At 40.9% G+C, this 25,028-nt stretch overlaps 1 protein-coding gene across 7 annotated transcripts in view; it reads left to right on the forward strand.

The window, feature by feature from the left end:
- LOC144792877 (dehydrogenase/reductase SDR family member 4-like) overlaps window positions 1–25,028 on the forward strand; it is a 181,279-nt gene that overhangs the window by 41,519 nt on the left and 114,732 nt on the right. For all 7 annotated transcript variants that reach the window (XM_078668080.1, XM_078668081.1, XM_078668079.1 and 4 more), the window contains one exon: window positions 16,659–16,836. In XM_078668080.1, coding sequence (XP_078524206.1) covers window positions 16,659–16,836 — 178 coding nt within the window. The remainder of the gene's footprint in view (window positions 1–16,658; window positions 16,837–25,028) is intronic.

The following is a 25,028-nucleotide window of genomic DNA, read 5'->3' on the forward strand; positions in this document are numbered from 1 at the left end:
GTCACAAACACACCCTAAATTAACCTGTGCTCACCCTCTGGTAGCTTGGCACAGAGCAGTCAGACTTAAATGTAGTGGTAATGTGTTTGTGCAACACTTCAAACAGAAAAACAGTGAAAACACCACAAAAAGAACCCACACCAGGTTAGAATAACAGAGCTTAATGTTATAAGTAAAACAAGACCAAAATGAAAAAATTAAATAACTAGAACTTGAGATATGAATTTTCAAATAATAAATGATTAAATATCGCTTAGAAGCAGTAAGCGCTTACTGGGGATATCTGATAGTGGCGGACTGGGACAAAGTAAAAAATAAGGCCAACCGCAATGGAGCACGGGCCAGAAACATGGACCAGTCACGCCTGCTGAACAAAAGTAACTTGATCTGGGTTGCTTCAACAAATATGCGGGGTGCTGCCAAGTGATGCGTCGGTGTTCCCCACACAGTTGGGGCGATGTGTTAATTCTCTCCACGCAACTCCGGCAATGCATTGGTTCTGAAGGCGATGTGCTGGTTCCTGTAACAGAGGTGATGAGTCTATCTGCTCTCAATGCCTCAGTTCTACTGCAGCAAACACCTTAGGCCCATTTCCAATGGCCAGGACTGGGGCGGCACCCTTTGGTAGGGCAGAGCCCAAGTGTTGGAGCCGGCAGGTCGGAAGTCTTTTATGACCCTGAGACTTCAGATCAGGAGGCTAGTCAGCTAGCCCTTGGAGTCACTCTGGGTTCAAGTGATGTAATAATGGAGAGCAGCAGGGCAACACCGCAAGGCAGAAGTCCAGCAAACAGAAAAGTGGCAATCATTTAGCAGCACAGTATTTCGACTTCTTGGTAGAGTGGTCATAGGTCCAGAAGTGTACTGACATCATAGTGTCAGAAGTCCAGTACTTATACCGAGTTGTGCTTATGAAGTGAGGGAGATTTCAAACAAACGTTTTTGAAGTGCATAGAGGTCCTCCCTTCCTGTCCTGGCTCCAGACTCACTACAAGGGGGTTTGAAACCCTTTGTGTGTAGACAAGATTTAGTTGATCCAGGTGTAAGTGTGAGGATGTGTACAGCTCCTCCCTCCCATCTCCCAGGATGGCACATGAAGTCACACCCAAGCTCCCTTTGTGTGTCACTCTCGAAAGGAAATAAACAAAGCCCAGCTATCACTCAACCCATAATGACCAGCCATAAGCAGCATGCACCTAATGGCTAAAGTAGGAGAAATTCCAGCTTTTTAAAAGGTAAGGTGCCAAATAGGTTGATGAGTAGCTTTAAAAAATGAATATATTTATGTATAATAATCAAAGCAGCTATTACCCACTACAGGTGTTTGAATAATACAAAGAAAATACTGTAACAATCTGCAAACGTTCAAATATAGTTAGACAGTCCCGTGGTCATATTTTGTATTTTCATTCTACAGTGAGATGTTGACTGTGGTGAGAGGAAGAAGAATGATCGGTTCTTTGATCAAATCTCATGGAGTTCATGGACAGTCAGCACTACTGAACCTTCATTGCATACAGAGGCTGAACAGCAGTGCTGTAGGCTGGAACACTGTCCATGCTGGCAAGGTGGTTGTTATGATTGTTTCAGCAGCAGAAAAGCCATCCTTCCTGTTACAGCAGCAGTATGGCAGAGTCCACAGCAGGTCACAACAGCAGGCAGTTCTCTGAGAGTCCTTCTGCCGGTCCAGTAGTGACCTGAAGAGTGGATCTGAAGGTCTTTTTATTCCCTGGTGCCCTTTATCTGGAAGGTTGGTGAAGCTTCTGAAAAGGTTCTCTGAAATGCATTGAAATTCCTGACTCCCATGCCCGTGCTTCAAGCTGGCTGCAAGGACATTAGGCTCTTTGGGTGAAGGCAGAGCAAAGGCTATATAGTTGGAAGAGGGTCTGTGCTCAGCACCAACCCTCATCCTGCTAGCAAATGGCCCATTGAGGCACAACTAATCCCTCCATTGTGTGACTGTCTGGGAGGAATTCACATAGTCTAACTTTCAGCTACACACAGTCATGTGAATCAAGACAGGCTAAAGGCGCTAAGAACTAGTGGCAAGAAAATGCCAACTTTTCTAAATGTTCACCTACAAAGGGTTTGGGCCTTTTGATTAACTGGGTTAGACAACTGGTATATTGGATTCATGCAGTTAACGCAGGCAACCCTTCTTTACTGGAGATCAGATAATTTAATTACGTTAACCTTTCTTGTGATTTAGGATATTATAATATTGTAGTATATTCCACAAATGCTTAGACATATCCTTCAGACAACATTAACGTGTAAGACACAGTATTTGAAGCCCTTTCTGGAATATTTAACGTTCCATATAAAAACATGACAATTCCAAACTGGGTGAACCAAGTGCATTCAATACTACATGCATATAATAGAAAAACATTACATTTTAACCAGTCTTATAATTTACAAAGTGATGGAGTTTCAATTGTTAGTCTCTTATTTTTCCAAGGACTGAAACTCCTATTCAAATTATACCTCGGCGGTTATACAACACACTCTACTTGAGGCGGCCACCAATGCCTCTTGCAAGATTGCCTACATTTGTTTTTCACTTTGACTAAAAACTCCCCAGAGCCGGTCATCAATGCATTTCAAACCTCTCATTGCTTTTGGATTCTCCTCACGACCTTCACTGGTTAACTCTCATTCTGACTATGATTCCACTTGTTGAATTTACTCCTTTATTTTTCATGGTACATACTTCATCTAGTCTGACTTGGTTCCTTCTTTTGTGAGTACCGCTTATTGACTAGATTGTTGCATCCGTTATTTATAATTTCAAGTACATCTTGTTTCCCTCGAGGCTCTGACTTTCCAAATGTATCCTGGGCACACTCAAGTGTGTCTGATTGATTATATGCACGAAAATATTATACTGTCCTAAATCATAACAAAAGGTTAAGGTTATTAAAAATTACTTGATCTTAGAGTAAAAAGTGTTCACTAAATAATTATCAGTCTGGGTAAATTGTATAATAATAATCCACATTTGTAAAGCGCACAATCACCCGTAAGGGTCTCTAGGCGCTGGGCGCCGTCGGGAAGATTAAGCGAGCTATTGCCCAGAGTCACATGGTGCTGGGCTAACCTGCCGCTGGAGCCGGGGATCGAACCCTGATCCCCAGATTCCAGCGTCAGTTGCCCTGGCCGCGGCGCCACACCTCTTCAACTTTCCAAAAGTGGTATTTTGAAAATTGTAAGGAAAAACCTGACTTGCCTAGTAAAGGGGGTTTATCATTATAGTTTGTCATAGGCACCAGACATGACAAAGTTACCTGCTCCCAAATTAGAATTACAGCTTATTAGATAGATGTAATAAGAAATCCCCCAATGTTATCCCATAAGAGAGGTAGGTCTCAAAGTAGTTTTTCACTATCAGGACATGTAAAACTTAAAAGTACATGTCTAACTGTTCAATTACACAGCATTCCCCCTTATGAACTACCAAGGACCTACCTAGGGTAACATATATTTAACCACATTGGTGCAAAGGCAATTCCCGCTGGGTGCTGAACTCTCCAGATTTCCATTGTTCATGACAAGGTCAGCTCGTCATCAGCATAGGAGCAGTGCACTGCATGACGAGCTGACCTTGTCATGAGCATGGAAGGGGTTAATAAACTGAGACTTTAAGACTTAGAAAGGGGGTTTAAATACCAAGTTTACATGGCAGTTTAAAACTGCATTCAGGCTGCAATGGTAGGCCAATGAAATGTTTTAAAGTGCTACTTAAGTAGGTGGCATAATACGTGCCACAAGCCCACTGGTAGCATTTAATTTAGAGTCCCTGGGTATATGGTATTCCACTCTGAAAGGGGTTTATAAGTAAAAATAAATATGCCAATTAGGTATATGTTAATCAAACCATGTTGAGGGGATGCACTCAAGCACTTTACCACTAGATATCAGTGACAAGGTGCACAAAAATAAATGTCTGCAAAAATTGGAGGTAAGTAGGCAAAATGTCTGGGGGAAGACCACCCTAAGGCTTTGAAGTCTAATAAGTTCTCATCACTAAGACAAAAGAGCTTAGATACATCATCAGCATTGTAGCGATCTGACCCAGGTCTGTGTTCCACTGTAAAGTCCAGCGCAGTTGGCAGAGATTTTAAAAGACCCTGGAGCCCTAACAAGGGGATACATGCATCAATTTAAGAAGTCCCTGCAGTACTATCAATGGGCTTACATGTATCAATTTTAAAGGTTCCTGGAGGCCTAAAAAGAGGATAATTTGTATCAATTTTGAATGTTCTAAGAATGTGTTTATTTGTATCTTTTGGCACAGAGTTAGAATAGATGTTGTACTGTTGATTGAGAGTTGTAGCAAGATGTCTAAATTGAACAGAGTTTGACCCCAGGCCGGGAAGGATCTCCTAGATGGAGAAAGAAAAACTGGGTCTCCACACAAATTAAATATACCAGGTTCCAATGCACTTTTCGCCTGCATGCCTTCACACTAGTCCTCTTGTGAAACTTGTTGTCTTTACCCTGTCACATGGGTGGAGTTGCACATCCACTGTCTATGGGCAGGTCCACTTATACCAGTTTGCTGCTCCATTCAACAAAAACCATATTCAGTGAAATGGGACATCCCGGACATCATTACTAAATAAAAGCTGTCATGTATTTGATTCATGCACTAAAATTGATGCAAATGTTAGAAAAGAGTAGTTCACATTCACATTTTTGCACCAATGGTGCAGAGAAAAAAGTGCAGAGCATTAATAGGACACCAAAGTCAGCATACTGGCCTTAGGGAGCCCGCTACAGCCACAGTGTTCTACCTTAAAAAACTGGATAATTTGTACTTTTCATCTGAGAGACTTGGAAACCAAACATTATTCCTGTTCTAGCTGTCAAATTCTATTTCTCGCCCAAAACAGGATTGAACGTTTCTAGATTTATTTGCACCTAGAATTACCAACTGCAGTAAACTACAGACACCAATGCACCTGCCAAAAGCAGATGGAATTGTAAACTAAAACCCAACACGCTGGATAGTGCATAGAAAACAAACGTGTTTAATGCAAAAATAGCCAACAAGCATTCAAAATAGTAAAGTGAAACGACATTTCTAAAAGCCTGTCATTCGCCCTCGAGCAGTTGGAGCATATAATGCTAAGATCCTAAATGTTGGTGCTGCATTCATTCACTTTTTCTTATTGCAAGTGAATGGATGTGAGAACATGAGATAGAAATGAAACTTGTAGGTAGGTGTTGATGAGCAGGTGCCAGGATCTACTTGTTGGAAGAGTGTGAGAAGACCTTAGCAAATTGATACAACTAACACCAGCAAGAGCTGACCCTACTATTTTCTAAAATCCTTATTTCATCATGCCAACGTCACAATGAAGCTACACTTTGATAGAATTGTTCAGTAGAAATGTACAATGTACTGTATAATATAACACAACTGAGACTTGTTGAAAATCTATTTAAGTGTGTAGTAATATTAAGGCTTTCGCAGTCTTCAAGCAGGTACAGAGATGACATATCAAGGTACACATGGACATTGGTATTTTCATAGTACAAGGGTAAGAATTAAGGCACATGACATCAAATTCACTTACTCAGAAGTCATGTCTAGCGAATGGTCCACTAATAGAGGAGATATTCAAGTCATATTCCACATTGCACTTATTATTTGCAATTACAGAGTCATTACATTAGCAACTCAAGAGCAATCAAGCGTGTTATGTCACTCATGAGTTCATCAGTGTCGCATTCTCTATCCTCCCCAAATGTACTAACCAGGTAGAGTGGACGGACATTTATCACTACAAGCAGATTGGGTAATGCACATAATCAATTTAAACATATAAAGTTACTATGATCAGAATAATTGCGTCCAAAACTTCAAAATTCTTCATCCACCAATTCCTTAGTATCTCTGACAATGAAGACCAGATGCAGCTCAAGTTGAAATAAAAGCCATTTTGAATCTTATGTAAGTTCTTCACACTATCTTCAATAGGGTCTATCTGCTGGTGTATGGTAATGTATACAGCACTTGAAGTCTACTATTGCACAGATCCCACCTTTGGCCATAAGGAGGTAATTTAAAGTCATTGTTTTCTGTTAGATTATGGGTTTTTGACCAACTAACTAATCTATAATCGAATTTAGGGGACCTGACAGTGGCATAAGCTACTTCTTAAAATACCTCAGTATTACTGTTAGTATCTTGGATGGCCTGCCCCACACCAGAGGTTGGACATTAAATGGAGCAGAATCTGTTCATTTTGGAGATCTTGCAATGCCTCAGCCACTTTTATGAGAGAAAGTCATATAGCAGAGGCAACATAGCAACAGTAACAGTCCTCAACCATTCTTTTTTAATTTAGCTTTATCAAATTACATAACAGGGTGCAGAGAAAGAATATCGAGTAAAAATATCAAATTGCACGAATATTGTGGTAAAAATATTGTGGGTCAGGAATATCGACAGAAAAATTCTTGTCATCAGGAATATTGATTTTAGGTAAGTAATATCAATTTAAAAAACATCAAAGTAAAAATATAGGGACCTATTATGATGGCGGGCAGATCGCCACAGCCCTGCCGGCTTTGGCGATTCGCCTGCCCTCACAACTACATTTACCACCACCATATAACCATGCGGGGGGTACCACGGCGGACTGAAATGTTTTTTAAATGTATTATTAATTATGTTAATTATGGAAATAAATGTAAATACAAATTTTGATGTATTTTTTTATTGGTGTGGTGTTATAGGGTAAGAAATAAAATAAATACATTTATGTTTTAAATAATTTGTTTGTTTGTTAATATTTTCTCCCTTTAAACAAATATTGTTTATAAATGTATTTATTAATTTATTTTATATATTTATACCTTTTTGTTACATATAATTAACATAATAATATGTGTTCTTTATATATGTTTAATCTATTTAATCGTGTATTTTTTTAATTTTGTTTATTTATTTTTCAGATTATTGAATTTTTTTCAATTGCTTAAATGTTATTAGTAAATGTTGTTTCTCTGCTATCCAACACTTTCCCTCCTGTTGCACTCATTGGAGTGGGAGAAGTAATTTTACCCCTCCGCTATCCAAAACTTTCCCTACTGTTGCACTCATTGGAGTGGGAATAGTAATTAATTTTTACCCCTTTGCTATCCAGAACTTTCCCTACCTTTGCATTCACTGGAGTGGGAACAGTAATGTTTTCCCATCCACTATCCAGCACTTTCCCTACTGTTGCATTCATTGGAGTGGGAATAGTAATTTTTACCCCTTAGCTAGCCAGAACTTTCCTATGTCTGAGCCATATGTTAGGAAGACTTTAAAGTGTGGCCCACATTTTCAAGGAACCATGCAATGCTAGAGTGCTCTCTGAACATACCAGCCATCCATCGTCCTCAGTAGTGGCTACTCAGGACTCAAGAAAAAACTGAACCTATCAGAAAGATCAAATGGCAGGCTGTTAATATGCACAGACCACCCATTTGGCGGAAGAAGTACCTGGAAAATGTCAATGGCAAATGCTCTCCAGAGCTGGGTCTTCTGTAGCTTAGGGGCGCACAAGAAGAAGGTGTGGATCAGATCAGCCTGCAGCTATGGCCAAGGAAATAAGACAGCTGTATGTTTAGATTAACACATAATAATGCAAACTATGTCTACGGTGGTTTTAAGACCAAGAAGGATATTCCACACTGAAAGTATCATGCTGCTCGCATAATTAGTAAAACACACCAACACAAAGATTGACTTTCTTATTCACCAATCTTTGAGTTAGCAAAAAAACTGCCCTTGACCTGCATGGTTCACATTACGTGTTTCACAGTGTCATCAAGTCTTTATGTATTTTTTGTGCTACGCAGTTTTATTTTTACCAAGGTTCATTGTTGATTAGCAGATTCGAACATAAGAAGTTGTTAAAACACAGCTGGGTTGGTGTAAATCTTGAGAACATGGTTTATTATCTAATAATAGTGTACCTGTGTGAAATTGTATTCACTTTAAACAACGTTCTCAAAAATGTTTAGAAGATGCATCGCATATTGTGGGCCATAATTTGAACACAAGCAAGGCGTTGTTTACATTAATTTAATTAAATGTTAGACAGGGATTTTTCCAGATTAGAATGAAGGATGCATAATTATTTTATTTCTTCACACTTTAAGAGAAGTATAAAAGATAGAAATTATCCTGAAGGCATTTGAACCAAAAAAGAACTTGCTTTTATAACAGGCTGTAATACTTTTAATCAAATGAAAGTTATTCATTTGGTTGATTTTAATCAAGCAGAGTCAAGGAGGATTACATTTGTTTCATAATCAGGAGATTTACTTTAATGATAACTATCAGTTTGTAATTAGAAAACAAATATGTATACAGCAAAAAGGTGAATATTATAATTTGTTAGATTTACAGAAATAAAAATAACTACCTGAAGAAGGGCTGAGGATAAAAGGCCTTAATGCATTGGGGCCTGTGGTGCTATAAAATGTATATATTGAGGGAGGAAGGAATTATTCCGATGAACAAAATATTTGTGAAGAAAATAAATAAACTTGAAAATCAAACTGAATAATGGGAGATTGTATTTTAGTACAGAAAGAGTGAAAAAAGCTTAAACTGTGACAGACTGAAAAATAATCTGTTTTACCAACAGTGGTGTAGTAAAAAGAAGATGTTAAACCCAATTGTGCAAAGTTCTTAATTATTGATTTTATCACTCAGTGATCATTTGGCTATGCCTAGCTATTGTGCGTTAACTCTTATAAAATTGAATAGGAACGTTTATTTTCTAGACATATATTATTCTTAAGAGTTCAGAAAAAAGCTATCCAATGATCCTTTTGTAAATTTCGTATGCAATATTTCCAACATCAACAATATCTGCAATAAGTACATCAAATCTAACCCGAATCTACAGAAATCTCAATTAGTAATGCAACTGAGTCAGGTAGTTTTGATGCTAAATTTCTTGAATTATTTCTATTCTTTTGTAAATATTGACAACTAATCAGCCCAGCCAACTTGTTCCATCCTTGCGGACTTCATCAGGGCAGACAAATTTAAAACATCTACAAAAATTGATATAATATACATAATTACAAACAATATTACATACATCTTATTTATAAAAAAAGGAAAATGAATACAAAATAGACCGTGACTCGACCACCAAAGAAACTTATGTACATCTGTACAAGATCAAATATCCTTGATTGCATATACCTAAAATGCATATATGTACCAGAAATAGGACAAGCACAGTTTTTATAAGACATACTGTTTTTACAGGTAAGACAGTCAGATTAAAGATTAGTCACTTATACTACACTCACAAAAATGTAACTCTTTTCTCTCCCATCACTCACTTGCAATTTATCTCCAGTGTTCTGATATGTCTTCTATAGAAGTGCCCTGCACTGTGTATAAATGTATATCTGACAATGCTCTGTGGAAAAACATAAATCATATTAACCAATAATAACTATAATATTCATATAAATATCCTGAAGCGATATGTGCACAAAATCTAATTACTTACATCAAAATGCATCTCTATCGCCATCAGTGTGTGTACTTTATGTTTCTACAATCCTTCATTTAAAGGGAGAGAATCTCCTCACAGGGATCTAACAATCAATAGGAAATACAATATTACCTATATAGGACTACTAATAGATGTGCTTGCTCTATTACTACATGGCAGTTTCTAACAATTAAAAAGCATTAAATATAACATAATATCCCATTACCAAAAAATTACCGACTAACAATTTCTCTAACCGGACAACCCTACTAACTCCAACAAGAACGGATATTTAGGTACTTACTTTTGTATTCCACAATGCAAATCAATTGATGATCTCCATCTTCAAGAGTCAGGATAATGATGCCAAAAGATTCACATTTGTTATTTAAACATATTTCTCAACCAATAGAAATCTACATTGGATTCTCTCCAATAAAACACCATCCTACATAAAATAATAGTTTTCACTCTGGTCCACCAGGCGGGACATTTCCTCTATCAACCCAGGATGGTGATATCCAGCCTTCCCATAAGTCATTCTAATTCACGGCTAAAAACAGTCCAATCGAGGCTCCGCTCTCATAGTGGTTGAAGCGTTACTGAGCTCCACTTAGTTCATCCCAGTGATCCACATCACACCAAATCGTGTATCAGGTCCGTCGTGGTCAGAATCAATCAGATTTCTAAGAGGCAGAGATTAAAAAAAGAAATATACACACCTAGCCATTCACTGTATTATTTAACCTATGACAGTGCAATGTTTCTTCTTTAGCCAATGATCTCACACCTATCAATATCCACCGACATATGCAATTGACAATCAATTCCTGAGGTTCCACGTTGAAGGGAAGTGGCCAATGTAATAATACCACCTGATATTCACATCACACCGAGTCGTCTGTCAGGTCCATCGTGATTAGGACCAATCAAATTTCAAAGAGATAGAGATATAAACAGCGATTAAACACACCTTTCGATTCGCCTTCTTATTTAACCAATCAGAGTGCTGTATTCTCCTCCTTGGCCAATTATCCAACAACTATCACTTTCACCATGATATAGAAATAAACATCACATACGGTGGTTATACATTGAAAGGAAGTGGCCAATTTCATCAACCCACTTAATAACCCCACCCCACAGAGACCTCTATCAGGTCCGTCGTTAATCAAATTTCAAGGAGGTAGAGATATAAACAACAAATATACACACCTTTCCATTCACCATATTGTTTTCCCAATCACAGTGCAGTATTTTCCTCCTTTGCCAATCAACTCACACCTATGCTTGCCCACCGTGATGAGGAATCATAAAATCCATTTACAGAGGTTACACATTGAGAGGAAGTGGCCAACTTGTATCCCAACAATTTAAAATATATAATCAGTAGGAATCTTGAATATACACGATGGCCCAATTATAATTCTCTATTTACAACTACTTCTTGGAACCATACGCCATTCCAAGCTTCACTTCCTACCATCACATGATGTACCATAGCTACACCAAGAATGTCTCTGTTTCTCATAGACAAAATGAATCAAATTCTGAAGAGATTCAAATATCTATACCTCAATTTTCCCTCATCTCTATTCGTCGGACCATTAGCCCAATATAGGAAAACCCTATTCCCTCCTTTAGACAATCAGCTCGCACCTGTCCTTTATCAATCCAGATAACGAATCCTAACATAGTCTGTAGATTACCTCATACAACTAGATAGTATGCTCGTGAAAATAAGTGAATACATGTAGATACCAATATCACAAACTCTCTATAGATAAAGAATACAACCATAATATGGTGGTGACCTGACACAGCCAAAATGTGGGCTTGTATGATGTCATGGTACCAACGCAGGAATTTTTTATATATATATATATTTTTTATGCAATTAATCCATATCCTAAATTCAAACAAATGATTATCCATCCAAATAGTGAAAATAAATCATAAACCAAAAATAATGCTTAAAATGATCTAGGAATGCTATGTTTACTATACCAAGCCCAAAATGGGGGAACCTCATCTTACATGTAATATACAATAAGGCATCTTCTAAAAAGCCAAAAACATCAGGTTGTGGTACGTTCCCAAACTCAAACCAAATACCAATTTTATGCATCTCCTAAACCACCACCAGAAAATTCAACAATATAGTATAAATATTAAAAATGGAAAGAAGCTCATAATCTTAGTGAAAATAGGTGAACCATCATGTAAACACAAAACCACACACCCCAAGGAAAATCATGTTTCATACTCAGAACCAGAAACAAACAATAAAAACCTACACCCAATTACAGAAAATAATAAAACTCTTTTTCCATGTTCAATCCTAAGTGCACTGACATCAAACAGTGGATCCATTTTGTCTCCTCCTGTCATAATGTCAAAATCCTTTACTCTCCTCTTTCATCATTATCCACTCTTTGGATGCCCTGGAAACTACAATTATTAGGATGGGTTTCTTTTATGTGTTGTACTAAAGGTGATTGTTCATCATTGTTGCAAACAGATTCATGATGTTCTTGGAATCTTAATTTCAGCTGTCTTTTGGTACTTCCCAAATATATCCCAGAACAATTACACCCTATGATATATACAAAACATGTATTACAATTAATAAACTTTTTGATGTAGTGAGTAGTACTAGTATTATATATAAACGCTTTTGCTTTGTATTCAGGCCATAGTTACAGACTACACAGTTGCCACATGTGAAAGATTCTACTGGTTGCGCTGGTAACCAATTTTTTCACTCAAAATGGCAGGTTAGAGGTAAGTTCTCATGATTTTACCCCTAATAGTCGGTCCCTTTCTATACGTAACTTTAGGTCTTTCATGTTGACATCTGTCAATCCTGGGACACCTTTTAAGAGAGACCAGTTCTTACAAAGAATTTTGTAGATAAAGGAATGATCCAGGCTGAAAGTAGAAACAAATCGGAGTCTTTCTGGCTGGTGTGATTTCGTTTTTATCATGGGGTGTCAGAATGTTGTATATTCCAAACTCTTTTCTCAGCTTGGTTGAGTACTTTTTCACCATAACCGATAGTTTTCAATCTATCCTTCAGGTTATGTATACAAGCATTAAAATCTCTCTCTTCACTGCAGTTCCTTCTGATCATTTTCCCCTTAATCCCATTGGTAACACTGTAGGATGCACACTATCTGCTCTTAAGATATTATTAGTATCCGTTGCCTTGCGGTGTAATCTACTTTGCATGCTATGGTCTGATATATATAACTCCACATCGAGAAAATTGATTTGGTTAGGATGATGACACATGCTAAAAGTGCAATTGTGCCATTATTGTTAGGTATTCAGTGTATTCATCCAGAACTTTTACACTTCCAGTCTATATGATGAGAATGTTGTCAATATAATGATCCCAGTAAAAAAGGTGATCTAGTCATTTGCATACCGATGAGGCCAAGGCATGCTCCCTCTAAAGCCATCCCACAAAGAGATTGGCGTAAGCCGGGTCTGGTGGCTCAGTGGACTAATGCGTCAATTGCAGGGGGCCTGTGTTCAACCTCATGGTCACAGGTTCAAATCCCAGCGGGTCCACTCAGCCTTTCATCCATCTGAGGTTGATAAAATGAGTACCATTGAGTTGGGTAACAATGAACATCTGTTATTCAGCACCAAGAGACCTCTGGGTGAACATGCACTTTACAAATACGCATGTTATGTTATGTTAAAACAAGAACGTGACATAACTAACAAGATTGGTGTTGCTTGAATCTGCAAGGAATGATACCTTACAAATAGTGAATCTTTCTTACAGGGTTTTGACTTATATAGAATCTGATGTGTTATCTCGTGGGCTCACTTTCTGTCCTAACAAAACTTGTGATTTTGTTAAATTACAGATTGATCTGTTTAAATTTGCTAGGCGTTTGAAACGTAAACATTTTTTTGTAAATAATGAAAAAAAGGCACAAACTCCAAACAAAGAATAACCATCATGATATATCATGATATAGCATCCATTGTGATGCTGTTGAGGCCCTACTGAGGCCTCATTAGCCTAAGCCAGAAGAAACACACTTTAAAACTCTGGGCCTCATTACGATGTAAGGCGAAGGTCACCATTGCGGTTTGGAACCGCCCAACCTTAGGTCGGCGGTTCAGACCACAGTATTAGGATGCGACCGCCAATAGGCTGGTCTCAAACATCCATTTTCCAAGGAAACCTTGTGCGGTGGGTGGAAAAGGCCCACAGCACCACTTTCCATTGGGAAATGGATGTTTGTAAACATCCCTGCATCATGTGGCTGTGCCATGCGCTGCCTTTCACATTGTGCAGGGATGTTTAGGAGGGCACTATAGATGCCCCTTAGGGCCTTTAGCGATGGGCCAGGAGGGAGGGGGTCCTGCTAGGGGCCTCCAAAGTCGCTTTCCTACAGCCTTCCTATGTTGGAAAGGCTGACATGGAAAGGCTGTTGGAAAGTGCCATCATAATCCCGATGGTAGCGACTAGGCTGGATCTGCTGTCATTAGGGGATATTGGTGGCTTCCGATGCTCCAACTGGCTCCTTGAGCCCATTGAAAGTGCAGCGGAATCCCCCCACAGGTTTCCCTCTGACCGAAGTCATCATAATGCGGTGGTAAGAAGGAAACCAAAGATGTTGTCCGGAAAGCCTCCTACAGCTGGTCGGAGGCTTTCCACCCGACATCAAATTGGGCTCCTTGTAGTGATTTTGGGGCTGATTATGATGTTGGGTAACCCACAACGGACCTACTGTTGGTTGTGGTCGACCCAACATCTGCCCTTGTGGTATGTCTGACGCATTGCGTTTTGGCGGGCGGAGGGCAGTCCGCTGCTGTTCAGGTGGGCTCTTTGAGCCCGTGGGAGCATCGGAAGTGCTCATGATCCCTTAATGATGGCTGAGCCAGACTTGGCTCTGCTGTCGGGATTATGATGTAATTTGCCAACAGCCTTTCCACGTCAGCTGACTTGGAAAGACTGTTGGAAAATGACATTGGGTCCCACTAGCAGGGGCCTGGAGGCACCCATGGTGCTCCCCTAAACAACCCTGCACACGGTGCAGGGATGTTCAAAACATCCATTTTGCTATGGCAGATTTTGATGTAGGCCTTTTCCACTCGCCACACAAGCTGCCATAGCAAAATGGATGTTTCTGACCGCCCATATCTAAATAGTGAGGTCGGAACCGCCGACCTATGGTCGTGCAGATCCAGACCGCTACGGTGTCAGCCAGATGATGTCCACCCGACATCGTAATGAGGCCCTTTGTTTGAATTCAAATAGCTCCATGTCAGTATGCACGTGTGAATTAAGGTGCAGAGTAAGTGATATTTATGAAGATTTTAGTTCAAACGCACAGAATTTCCCCCAGGGACCACAGGGAACTTAGGTATATCCGCATTATTAATGCTGCACAGGTCTTCATAAATCTATACACGTTGGTGTTGCTGACTTTTTTTATCGGTAAAATCAGTTTGATGACGTCTCCAGCTGCAAGGTGAGTCCAAACCTCTGTCTTGATTTTGAGAGATAATGAAAGAATTTTGGCAGCTTTTTTGTTTGTTGATCTTGTTTTTCAAACATTCCATAGAGCTATACATCCCACGCCATTGGCTCTCATGAACCACAAAATGGACGGCATCTGGCAAAGTAAATCAGTTAGATCAGAGGGAATTTAAATGTTATTCATAGCAGGTTGACAATCAGTTTGCACATTAAAACAAGTATCTCATTCCCATGATCCTGGGGCACACGAAGGTGGACACCTTTGTGTTACAGAACACTATGCGATTAAGGTTTCACAAAATATACTGTCCCTACAAAATGACTGGTGTGGTAAGACTGAATATGAAAGCCAAATCACCAGGTCCAGCACTTGGCCATGCACCACCACAGTCCACAAGGAGAAATGTCGCCCTTGCCTCTGTTGCCTAGCGTTGCTATGTATAGGCCGTTCCAGTGCTCCCCAGGCTGATCCAGTTCTCCCTGCTGCCTAGCAAAGATGATTCCTGTCAAATGCCAGGACATGTAAAACAAACCACAAAACGTGGAATAGCCAACAAGCATTCAATATATGCACAGCAATTGACGTTTCAATGGACAAGAGCTTTGCCCTCGATTAGTTGGAGCATGTAATGCTAAACACCATAAACTTTGGGTCAACAGTGATGCACCTTTTCTCATAGTAAGTGAAGAGAAAAAAGAACATGTGATGGAAATGAAACTTATAGATGGGCACTAATGAGCATTTGCCAGCATCTTCTTGTTGGAAGAATGGGAGAAGACTTTGGTGAACTGATACAACTAACACCAACAAGAGCTGGCTCTGATATTTTCTGAAATCATTGATTCAATGTGCCAAATACAGAGGCTACACTTTGCTAGAATGGTTCACCAAATCACTACATTGTATTGCACAGGATACCATGATAGAAAAGTGAATTCGCTTTCTCAGAAGTCGTGTCAAGTAAATTGAGAATTAACTGGGGACACATGCAGAGCCATATTTCACATGCCACTTATTATTTCCTGTTTCTTTTCTTGACTTTTATGACTTAAAATGTGTCATTAGATGCTTAAAGACTTTTTTTCTTAGAGAAGTCTGTTGCTTTAGTTCTGGTTGCGAGGCAGTAACCCTGAACTCCACGTTGACAGCAGCTCTTTACTTCTTAAAAACAGGCCTACTTATCTTTAGTGCAGTTCATCTCTTCTTCTCCCTCTACTTGGAGGATGTGGGGTGGAAGGCTTAGTCATACTTTGGGTCTAGCAGACTTCTTAAGACATCTCACAGTTAACATCTCCTTTTGTGGGTCTGTTTGCATAGTCACATAGTGACCCTGGGGTCATCTCAGGTTCAACATACAGAAAAACTTGAAATAGAAGCACCATGCTAAACCTCCAACTGCGGTGGAGGAACCAGGGAAAATATATCTATTGGAATGCACCACACTCACACTCCATGTCACTGTCTCAGACTTTATTCAGACCTGTAAGCATGGCTCTTTGGCTATGTTCCATGCTAAATGCGGATTCCTTCTTCTATAGGTATTGTGGCATCAGGAAAGGCTAAGAGAGAAAGCGTTTCACTTACAAAGCCTGCTCTACTATTAAGAGTTTATTAATCTCTTGTTCTCTTGCAGGATTGGGCTTGCCATCGCCCGCCGCCTGGCACAACAGGGCGCCCACGTGGTTCTGAGCAGCCGGAGGCAGGAGAACGTGGACAAAGCGGTCAAACAGCTCAAATCAGAGAACCTGTCTGTGTCAGGGACCATCTGCAATGTCACAAATGAAGACCACAGGAAGAGCCTTGTTGAACTGGTGAGTGGAAACCTAAAAGTCAATAGAACCCCCAGAAGACCCTGAATGGTTCCTTCTTGTAGAAAGAAGAGAAAGTCAGAGTTCTGGGCTGAATGTTGGCATAGATGATTTCTAAAAGCTTGTGGGCAGAATAACTCTGAAAGAAAGTTTTTAGTTTCTATAACATTAATACATTTGAGAATGAAATCAACAGATTTTATTAGAAAAGATCTAGAGGCACATGCATCAAGGTAGGATTTTGCAAGTCCTTAATTGCAAAAACTAAGGAATAGCAATTAAGGATTCGCAAAATCCTTTGCATGTAGGAATCGCTATAAAAATAGTGATTCCTACATATCCTTTATTTGCGAGTCACAAATTGCGAGTCGCAAATAAGGAATGGCTTCCCATTCATTCCTATGGGCCTACAGCCCATAGGAATGAATGGGAATGGAAATAGGTACTTGCAAATTGCGCATGCAATTTCAAGGGTGCAAGGGTGTCAAAAGGACATCCTGTTGCACCCCTGAAATTGATCCGTGCCTATATGTTGCACACACACATGTGCCAATGGCATGTGTGTGTAACCTACAACTTTGAAAAATTCACTGTAGTGCATTTTTCAAAAGTTTTCACTATTTACCATCTGGTATGATTTCGCGGGCCAAAATAGCGAAAACGCTATTTTAAAAGGCATCTTGCATTGCATTTAAGGAATCGCAATTTGCGATTCCTTAAATGCAATTGCAATTTGAGAAATCGCAAAGTATTGCGATTTCTTAACCCCTCCCATGCTGATGACGAGCTCAGCTCGTCATCAACCACGGTGCCTTCCGTGGCACGCTTGCACGCTGGGCTGATTCCCCTGCTGTGCTGAGCATTCTAAGGAACTGGCGTGGCCATGACGAGCTCAGCTTGTCATCAGCACACGAGCTCAGCTCGTCATCAGCACCGGGGCGCTGTGCGCGCCCCCCCCGCCCCCCAGCACAGCGGAGGAATTACCCCCGCTGCGAAGGGGTTAAATTGCGAGGGGCAAGTTGTTTCATGCATCGCAAAAGCGTTGATGCATGTGCCTGCTAGTCCCTTTAAGCGATACAAAAGGGGATGATGGACGGAGCGTTTGAGTAAATCAAACACTCACCCCCCGTCAACTGATCTGGGTTTAATCCATCACCATTCTTTAGCCCACTCAGCCACCCCATTTCAGACATGGCTATATGCAAATCAGTCTGACCCTGTGCCTCATGGGAACAGTCCTGCCCGAACTGCCAAGCCATGTCTTCCATGGACCGGAAACAAGCATCCTGGGACCGGTTTTGGATTCATAATCCTCATCAGCCAGGCTATCTTGAATCCAGTGGCCAAGTGAGCAAGGGACTCACGTCTGAGCATACCCCGCCACACTTAGGGCGAACAAAGCGATACAAATGGGGATGATGGACGGAGCGTTTGAGTAAATCAAACACTCATCCCCAGTCAACTGATCTGGGTTTAATCCATCACCATTCTTTAGCCCACTCAGCCACGCCATTTCAGACATGGCTATATGCAAATCAGTCTGACCCTGTGCCTCATGGGAACAGTCCAGCCCGAACTGCCAAGCCATGTCTTGCATGGACCGGAAACAAGCATCCTGGGACCGGTTTCGGATTCATAATCCTCATCAGCCAGGCTATCTTGAATCCAGTAGCCAAGTGAGCAAGGGACTCACGTCTGAGCATACCCCGCCACACTTAGGGCGAACAAAGCGATACAAAAGGGGATGATGGACTGAGCGTTTGAGTAAATCAAACACTCACCCCCAGTCAACTGATCTGGGTTTAATCCATCACCATTCTTTAGCCCACTCAGCCACCCCATTTCAGACATGACTATATGCAAATCAGTCTGACCCTGTGCCTCATGGGAACAGTCCAGCCCGAACTGCCAAGCCATGTCTTCCATGGACCGGAAACAAGCATCCTGGGACCGGTTTCGGATTCATAATCCTCATCAGCCAGGCTATCTTGAATCCAGTGGCCAAGTGAACAAGGGACTCATGTCTGAGCATACCCTGCCACACTTAGGGCGAACAAAGCGATACAAAACGGATTTTGTATCGCTTACACACAGTAATGCTCTCGCTACTACAAAAAAGTGTCACATAAACAGTACAGTGACTGATAAGTATTCAAGGAGACAGAAGCAGATTCTTTGGTGTGTTCTTGGTTGCATCAAGAAGATGGTTTATTCTCTCCAGACTCAAGGAATGTCATACAAAGCCGACACGTGTTTCGTCGTGTACAGTTGAGTCAACACGACTCTTCAGGGCTGATGATACAAGAATAACATATACAGATTCAGTATTGTATCTTTGTCATAATGACATACTGCAAATGGTGACAAAGGTGCAACCAACATGCAGTATCGCCGTGCGTCTGGGTTCGCACATAGTGGGCGTGTGTGGTGGTGAAGCCACAGATCTGGGAAGTGTGTCACCCCAAGGCTGTGGGTGGTTGCCCTTGGGTGGCGGTGCACTGACGTGAGGTCTTGTGACATAGCGCTTGGGTGTGTGGTCACATTTAACACATACACGGTGATCTAGCACTCTGAAGGTTCGTGCGGTGGTGAATCACTTAAGAATAAAATGGTGAACTATTGTGTGGGGGTGTAGGTGAAGGACTGTAACGGTAACGTGACATGGTTTGAACACAGTGTTTGTTCGTGAAATAGAAATGCAAGCAAGATATTCCGTTACCGCGCGGTTAAAATTATTGTTTAATAAGAAGTTAAAGTCTCTCTCCACATGATGGCTTATTTACCTTAGAGCTCAGTACGTTCGTGGTAATTAGCATAAGGTCTGGACTAGTATTCATGTGTTGGACATTAAATGTCGGAGAGAGACTAAAGGAAAAAATACAAAAAGGATCATTAGGAAAAGCATTCTAAAGGGGGGGATGGCATCTATTCAGTAAAATAGATGGCGGACAACAACTGCGGTTATCTTACCACTGATTCGTTCAAATGTGACTAAATAGAAACGGTATGTTCTTTTGAGATAGTCACGTGGAAAGTACTTATGGCTGGGCAATCTGCCTTGTTGATTGCCAGAAATTTTCGTATTTTTTGACTCTGTTTAAAAGGGGGATAGCAAAAAAGACGATACATCACATGGCTTCTGACAGCTCTTTGCGCGTACTAGCGCAGTGCTTCAAAGACATATACTGCTTCTCGTGTAGAGATGAGCCTAAAAGCGGTTAAAGTTGAAAAAATACCTGACTATTGGTGTGTGTCAGGAAGTAGCCGGGAGGGGATCCGTCTGTCAAAGTGCTCGCTAGAAACGGGTGCGTTTCTTGAATGGCGGTGCGCTGTAAAAGGAGAAGCAAGAGCACGAGTTAGCTCTATAGAAGCCCAGTCCTGTGGGCTTCAGACCGTAAAATTGCGAAGGTGGGTAAAAGACTCATGGTATGTCGTTCGTTTCTGCTTACCCGTGTTCTGGTATCCCTCCTCCTATGGTTCCCGGTCGCCGTCTCTCTGTACGGACACGTGACCAGATGGGAGGGGTCACTTTATAAGAAAAACTAGACATCGAGGATGTCCAAGTAGAAGGTGGCGTAAGAAAAGGGTTCGCCATCTTTGAATGGATAATGTGCATAGCAAAGTATGCATTTCTATGAGGTTGTCGTTTTACTCGGATTAAAATAGCATGCAGTATCATAACGGGACCCACAGTGTAAGAACCTCCACAACAAGCGTGTCTGGAGTTTCAGAATAGTAAGATTCTTACGTGTTGCCAGTTGGGACGCGCTGCTGTTAAAGATTTCGAGGTCTTGGAGGACTAAAAAATCACGTCATTCACCAATGGTGGAAGTCCGAGGAGAGGTATAACAGCTGAGAAATCATTATTCTCACCAAGGCTAAAGGGGTGAAAGCGAAGCCATATGACAGTACATGGTTTAAAGTAGGAGGCACGTCATGGTAGTTACTATGGGTGTAAGTATTCGATCACAATACCTAAGCGAGGTGAAGATCGTGAGTTATGTGATCTTAGTGATTAAGTTGACGCATGCTCAGTGGCCAGATATGTTGTGCTGTGAGCTGACAGAAAGTTGTGATGGCCTCTATAGTGCAGGTGCCCCACTGTCACCACTTGTTAGTGAGCGTATCATTTTTATCAAAGTATTCAAATCACATTTACAGTATTGTTTCTTGCATAGAAAGGTTGCATAACAATGTTAGATCTCGGTATTAATCAATGTTACGTAGTACAGCCGCTCATGAAATCATGTATCAACACAGTACAAACAGTTGGTTTCGTATTCATCCTCCTAGTGCATAGTATGCATGTTTGGCAATGTCTGTGTTTTACACCGTGAGTTCCTGGCTGATCATACATCAAGGCTTGAGTCGATCTTTATGAAAGAAGGGTCCCCTGGACGGCTAGCTAGTCGCCCAAGAAGAACTGAAGCTCAGGGTCATAGTTGAGCCCCCGTTCCACGCACTGTAAACGCATGATCCAAGTAGCCTCTCTACGTCTGAGCTTCAGTTCGCGGTTGCCCCCTCTGATGTCGAGGGGAATCACATCTATCCCGAAAACACGTACTTTGATATCATCTCCCAGTGGTTGACATTCTGCTACGTGTAATGCCACCGGGTACTTGGGGTCTCTTTTTTGAATCGCTCTTATGTGTTCAGAAATTCTTTCTTTAAACGTCCTGATGGTGCTGCCTACATAGATCTTGCCACATTGGCATTCTATAATGTATACTACAAATTTAGTCAGACAAGTGATGTTATGTTTGATTTTGTAGATAGCTCCATCAGGGCCTGTAAAAGTTTTAGTGCCATGTTTACCCCAGATACACATGGGGCAAAACCCACATTTGTGGAATCCTAGACCTCGTGTGGATAACCAGTCTCTCCCTGATGTGTTGTGGGGGACTGTAGGGCTCAATTTATTTCTAAGGGTGAAGCCCTTTCTGTATGTTATCGATGGTCTGTTTGGAAGAAATTCTTTAAGAACAGGATCATCTGTTAGGATTTTCCAGTGTTTGTTGAAACTCTTTTTGATATGATAGTTGAGTGCATTGAATTCTGTGAAGAGTATGATTTGTTGATTGGAGGACTCAACCTCCGTACGTGTCCTCAGACAATCAGGTCGAACAAAGCGATACAAAACGGATTTTGTATCGCTTTGTTCCCCCAAAGTGTGGCAGGGTATGCTCAGACGTGAGTCCCTTGTTCACTTGGCCACTGGATTCAAGATAGCCTGGCTGATGAGGATTATGAATCCGAAACCGGTCCCAGGATGCTAGTTTCCGGTCCATGGAAGACATGGCTTGGCAGTTCGGGCTGGACTGTTCCCACAAGGCACAGGGTCCGACTGATTTGCATATAGCCATGTCTGAACTGGGGTGGCTGAGTGAACTAAAGAATGGTGATGGATTAAACCCAGATCAGTTGACTGGGGGTGGGTGTTTGATTTGTTCAAACGCTCCATCCATCATCCCCTTTTGTATCGCTTTGTTCGCCCTAAGTGTGGCAGGGTATGCTCAGACGTGAGTCCCTTGTTCACTTGGCCACTGGATTCAAGATAGCCTGGCTGATGAGGATTATGAATCCAAAATCGGTCCCAGGATGCTTGTTTCCGGTCCAGGGAAGATATGGCTTGGCAGTCCGGGCTGGACTGTTCCCACAAGGCAAAGGGTTAGACTGATTTGCATATAGCCATGTCTGAACTGGGGTGGCTGAGTGAACTAAAGAATGGTGATGGATTAAACCCAGATCAGTTGACTGGGGGTGAGTGTTTGATTTGTTCAAACGCTCCGTCCATCATTCCCTATTGTATCGCTTTGTTCGTCCTAAGTGTGGCAGGGTATGCTCAGACGTGAGTCCCTTGTTCACTTGGCCACTGGATTCAAGATAGCCTGGCTGATGAGGATTATGAATCCGAAACCGGTCCCAGGATGCTTGTTTCCGGTCCAGGGAAGACATGGCTTGGCAGTTCGGGCTGGACTGTTCCCATATAGCCATGTCTGAACTGGGGTGGCTGAGTGAACTAAAGAATGGTGATGGATTAAACCCAGATCAGTTGACTGGGGGTGAGTGTTTGATTTGTTCAAACGCTCTGTCCATCATCCTCTTTTGTATCGCTTTGCTAGTCCCTTTAGGCGCAAACAGAATTCTGAAAACTGTTAGAAAGTATGCGTGTGTCTTACAATGTGTCCATTAAAGGTGATCCTTCAGTTGCACAATGTGTTACATCAACCAAAAAACATCATTAGCAGAAAAGGAAGATAAGCTGCTTCTTGACGTTACCACCAGCAATGAGGACACTAACGGAAGAATGAATACAATATGAGGCTTAATTCAACTGCCTCAAATTACACCTGAGTTACACAAATCGGAGACTGCACAGCTGACTTAAAAATGTTAAAGTAAACACTGGAACCTTTTTGAAGAAATGCCTGAACTAATAAACTTCATGTTTGTCAGGGAGGTGATGTAGAGTTTTTTTTCTTCATTTTAACCACAAGTCAAGTTAATCCCCTATGGATTTTGTTGCTACACAACAGGACTTGGTGAACATGTAAATAAAACATCAAATAACATTTCAAAATGAAATGTACAGCATGTTAGGCTTCACAATAAAGACTGACAAGTATTACATTGAAAACCATGAATGTTTATTGAAAAATTAAAGGCATTACAGAAAGCAAAATAAATGGCAAAGTTTCAGCCAGTTAGTGATTTGTTAAAAAAACAACATGAAACTCAGAATAAAATGTACTGTGTGAAATAGTAGAATAGTGTACAATTCTTCCGATATTTATGTTGGCAAAAAGAGAACTCCGTCGTGGTGGTAACTGAGTTCCCTCCTCGCCAACATAGTGGTCGGCCCGTCCAATTTAATTTTGGGCAAACCATTAGTTTGGTCATAGTGGAGACTAGTCAATGTCCCCTGTGGCCAAATGTCTCCAACCGCTCGGGGGAGAAAGGGCCATCAGAGAAATTGTTACATGTATGCTCGCCCAATTTAGCTGAGCGGACATGTAGGCATTTTTTGACTGTTTCTTACCGTCAGGCAAAACCTAGCAGTAAGGGGCAGTAAAATAGAAATAATGCATGTTCCGCCATTGGAGAAGACTCCCATGGCAAGGGAAGCATTATTTTTGATACAGGACTACATGACGCAACCCTGTAGTATAGAGTAAAATGCATTGCCTGGATCTGCCATGATGGTGGTTCCTGGCAATGCTTTTATAAATGCCTGCCTGCTTGGTGGTCATTTACAAATTAGGGGGGCAGCCCCTCCAACTTATCAACAGAGTAATTTACTCCAACTCCATGGGGGAATGGCAGGTCATCTACCCTGATTTGAATCAGTGCCTATTTCATAAATCAGTGGCCATATGAAAAGAGTGTTCCCTTTTGAAGATCAGTGTAGATTAAGCCCAATACCCTATTTGTAAAGCTCATTTGGTGTGAATGTGCAAAGGTATAGAAGTCCCATCGGATCATGTTAAAGAAAGAACGATACAGTTTAACATCACATTGAGCAGCACTATCCCACAGATTCATATAATGTAGTTTCTATCCCATGTGCTCCTGTGACTTACACAATAATTAAAACAAATTGGTATAAATCTACGTTAACTTCTCCTGAGAATTACATAGTGGTCCCAATAGGTGAGACCATAAGAAATCATGCACTGTGCTAACACAACATGAAAATAAAGTTTGAGGACAAAGCATCTTTTTATATCTGAGTGAATGACATTGTTTCAAAACATTGTTTACAAAATGTCAACTTTACACTGAATGAAAGGTGACAAAAGGACAACGAGATGATTTCTGTACAGGAAAGATGGTGAGAGACAGCAAAAACCATTTTGAAATCAGGACCTGCAGTATCCAATGTTAAGATAAACACAACTTTTCAACAGAATATCTCATATTCCTTATATGTTAATCCTACTGTCTTAATACAAGTATGTGTTTTCGTTTGACCTGAGGCTAAGTCGATTTTTCATCTGATGTGGTCAAAACTCAAAATAAGCATTAATATGCATTGCACATGTCAATATGTTTTGCATTAATATGCTGCATTGTGCTGTCTCACAGGTACAGCTGACACTATACGCATATAGACATTCCCTGCATTGACACAGGCACACCTTTAACCAAATACTTACACAGGCACACTGCACACTAAGAGAGCAACAGGACACACC

This window comes from Lissotriton helveticus, chromosome 11, assembly GCF_964261635.1.
Source record: "Lissotriton helveticus chromosome 11, aLisHel1.1, whole genome shotgun sequence".
In the NCBI taxonomy this organism is placed as follows: Eukaryota; Metazoa; Chordata; class Amphibia; order Caudata; family Salamandridae; genus Lissotriton; species Lissotriton helveticus.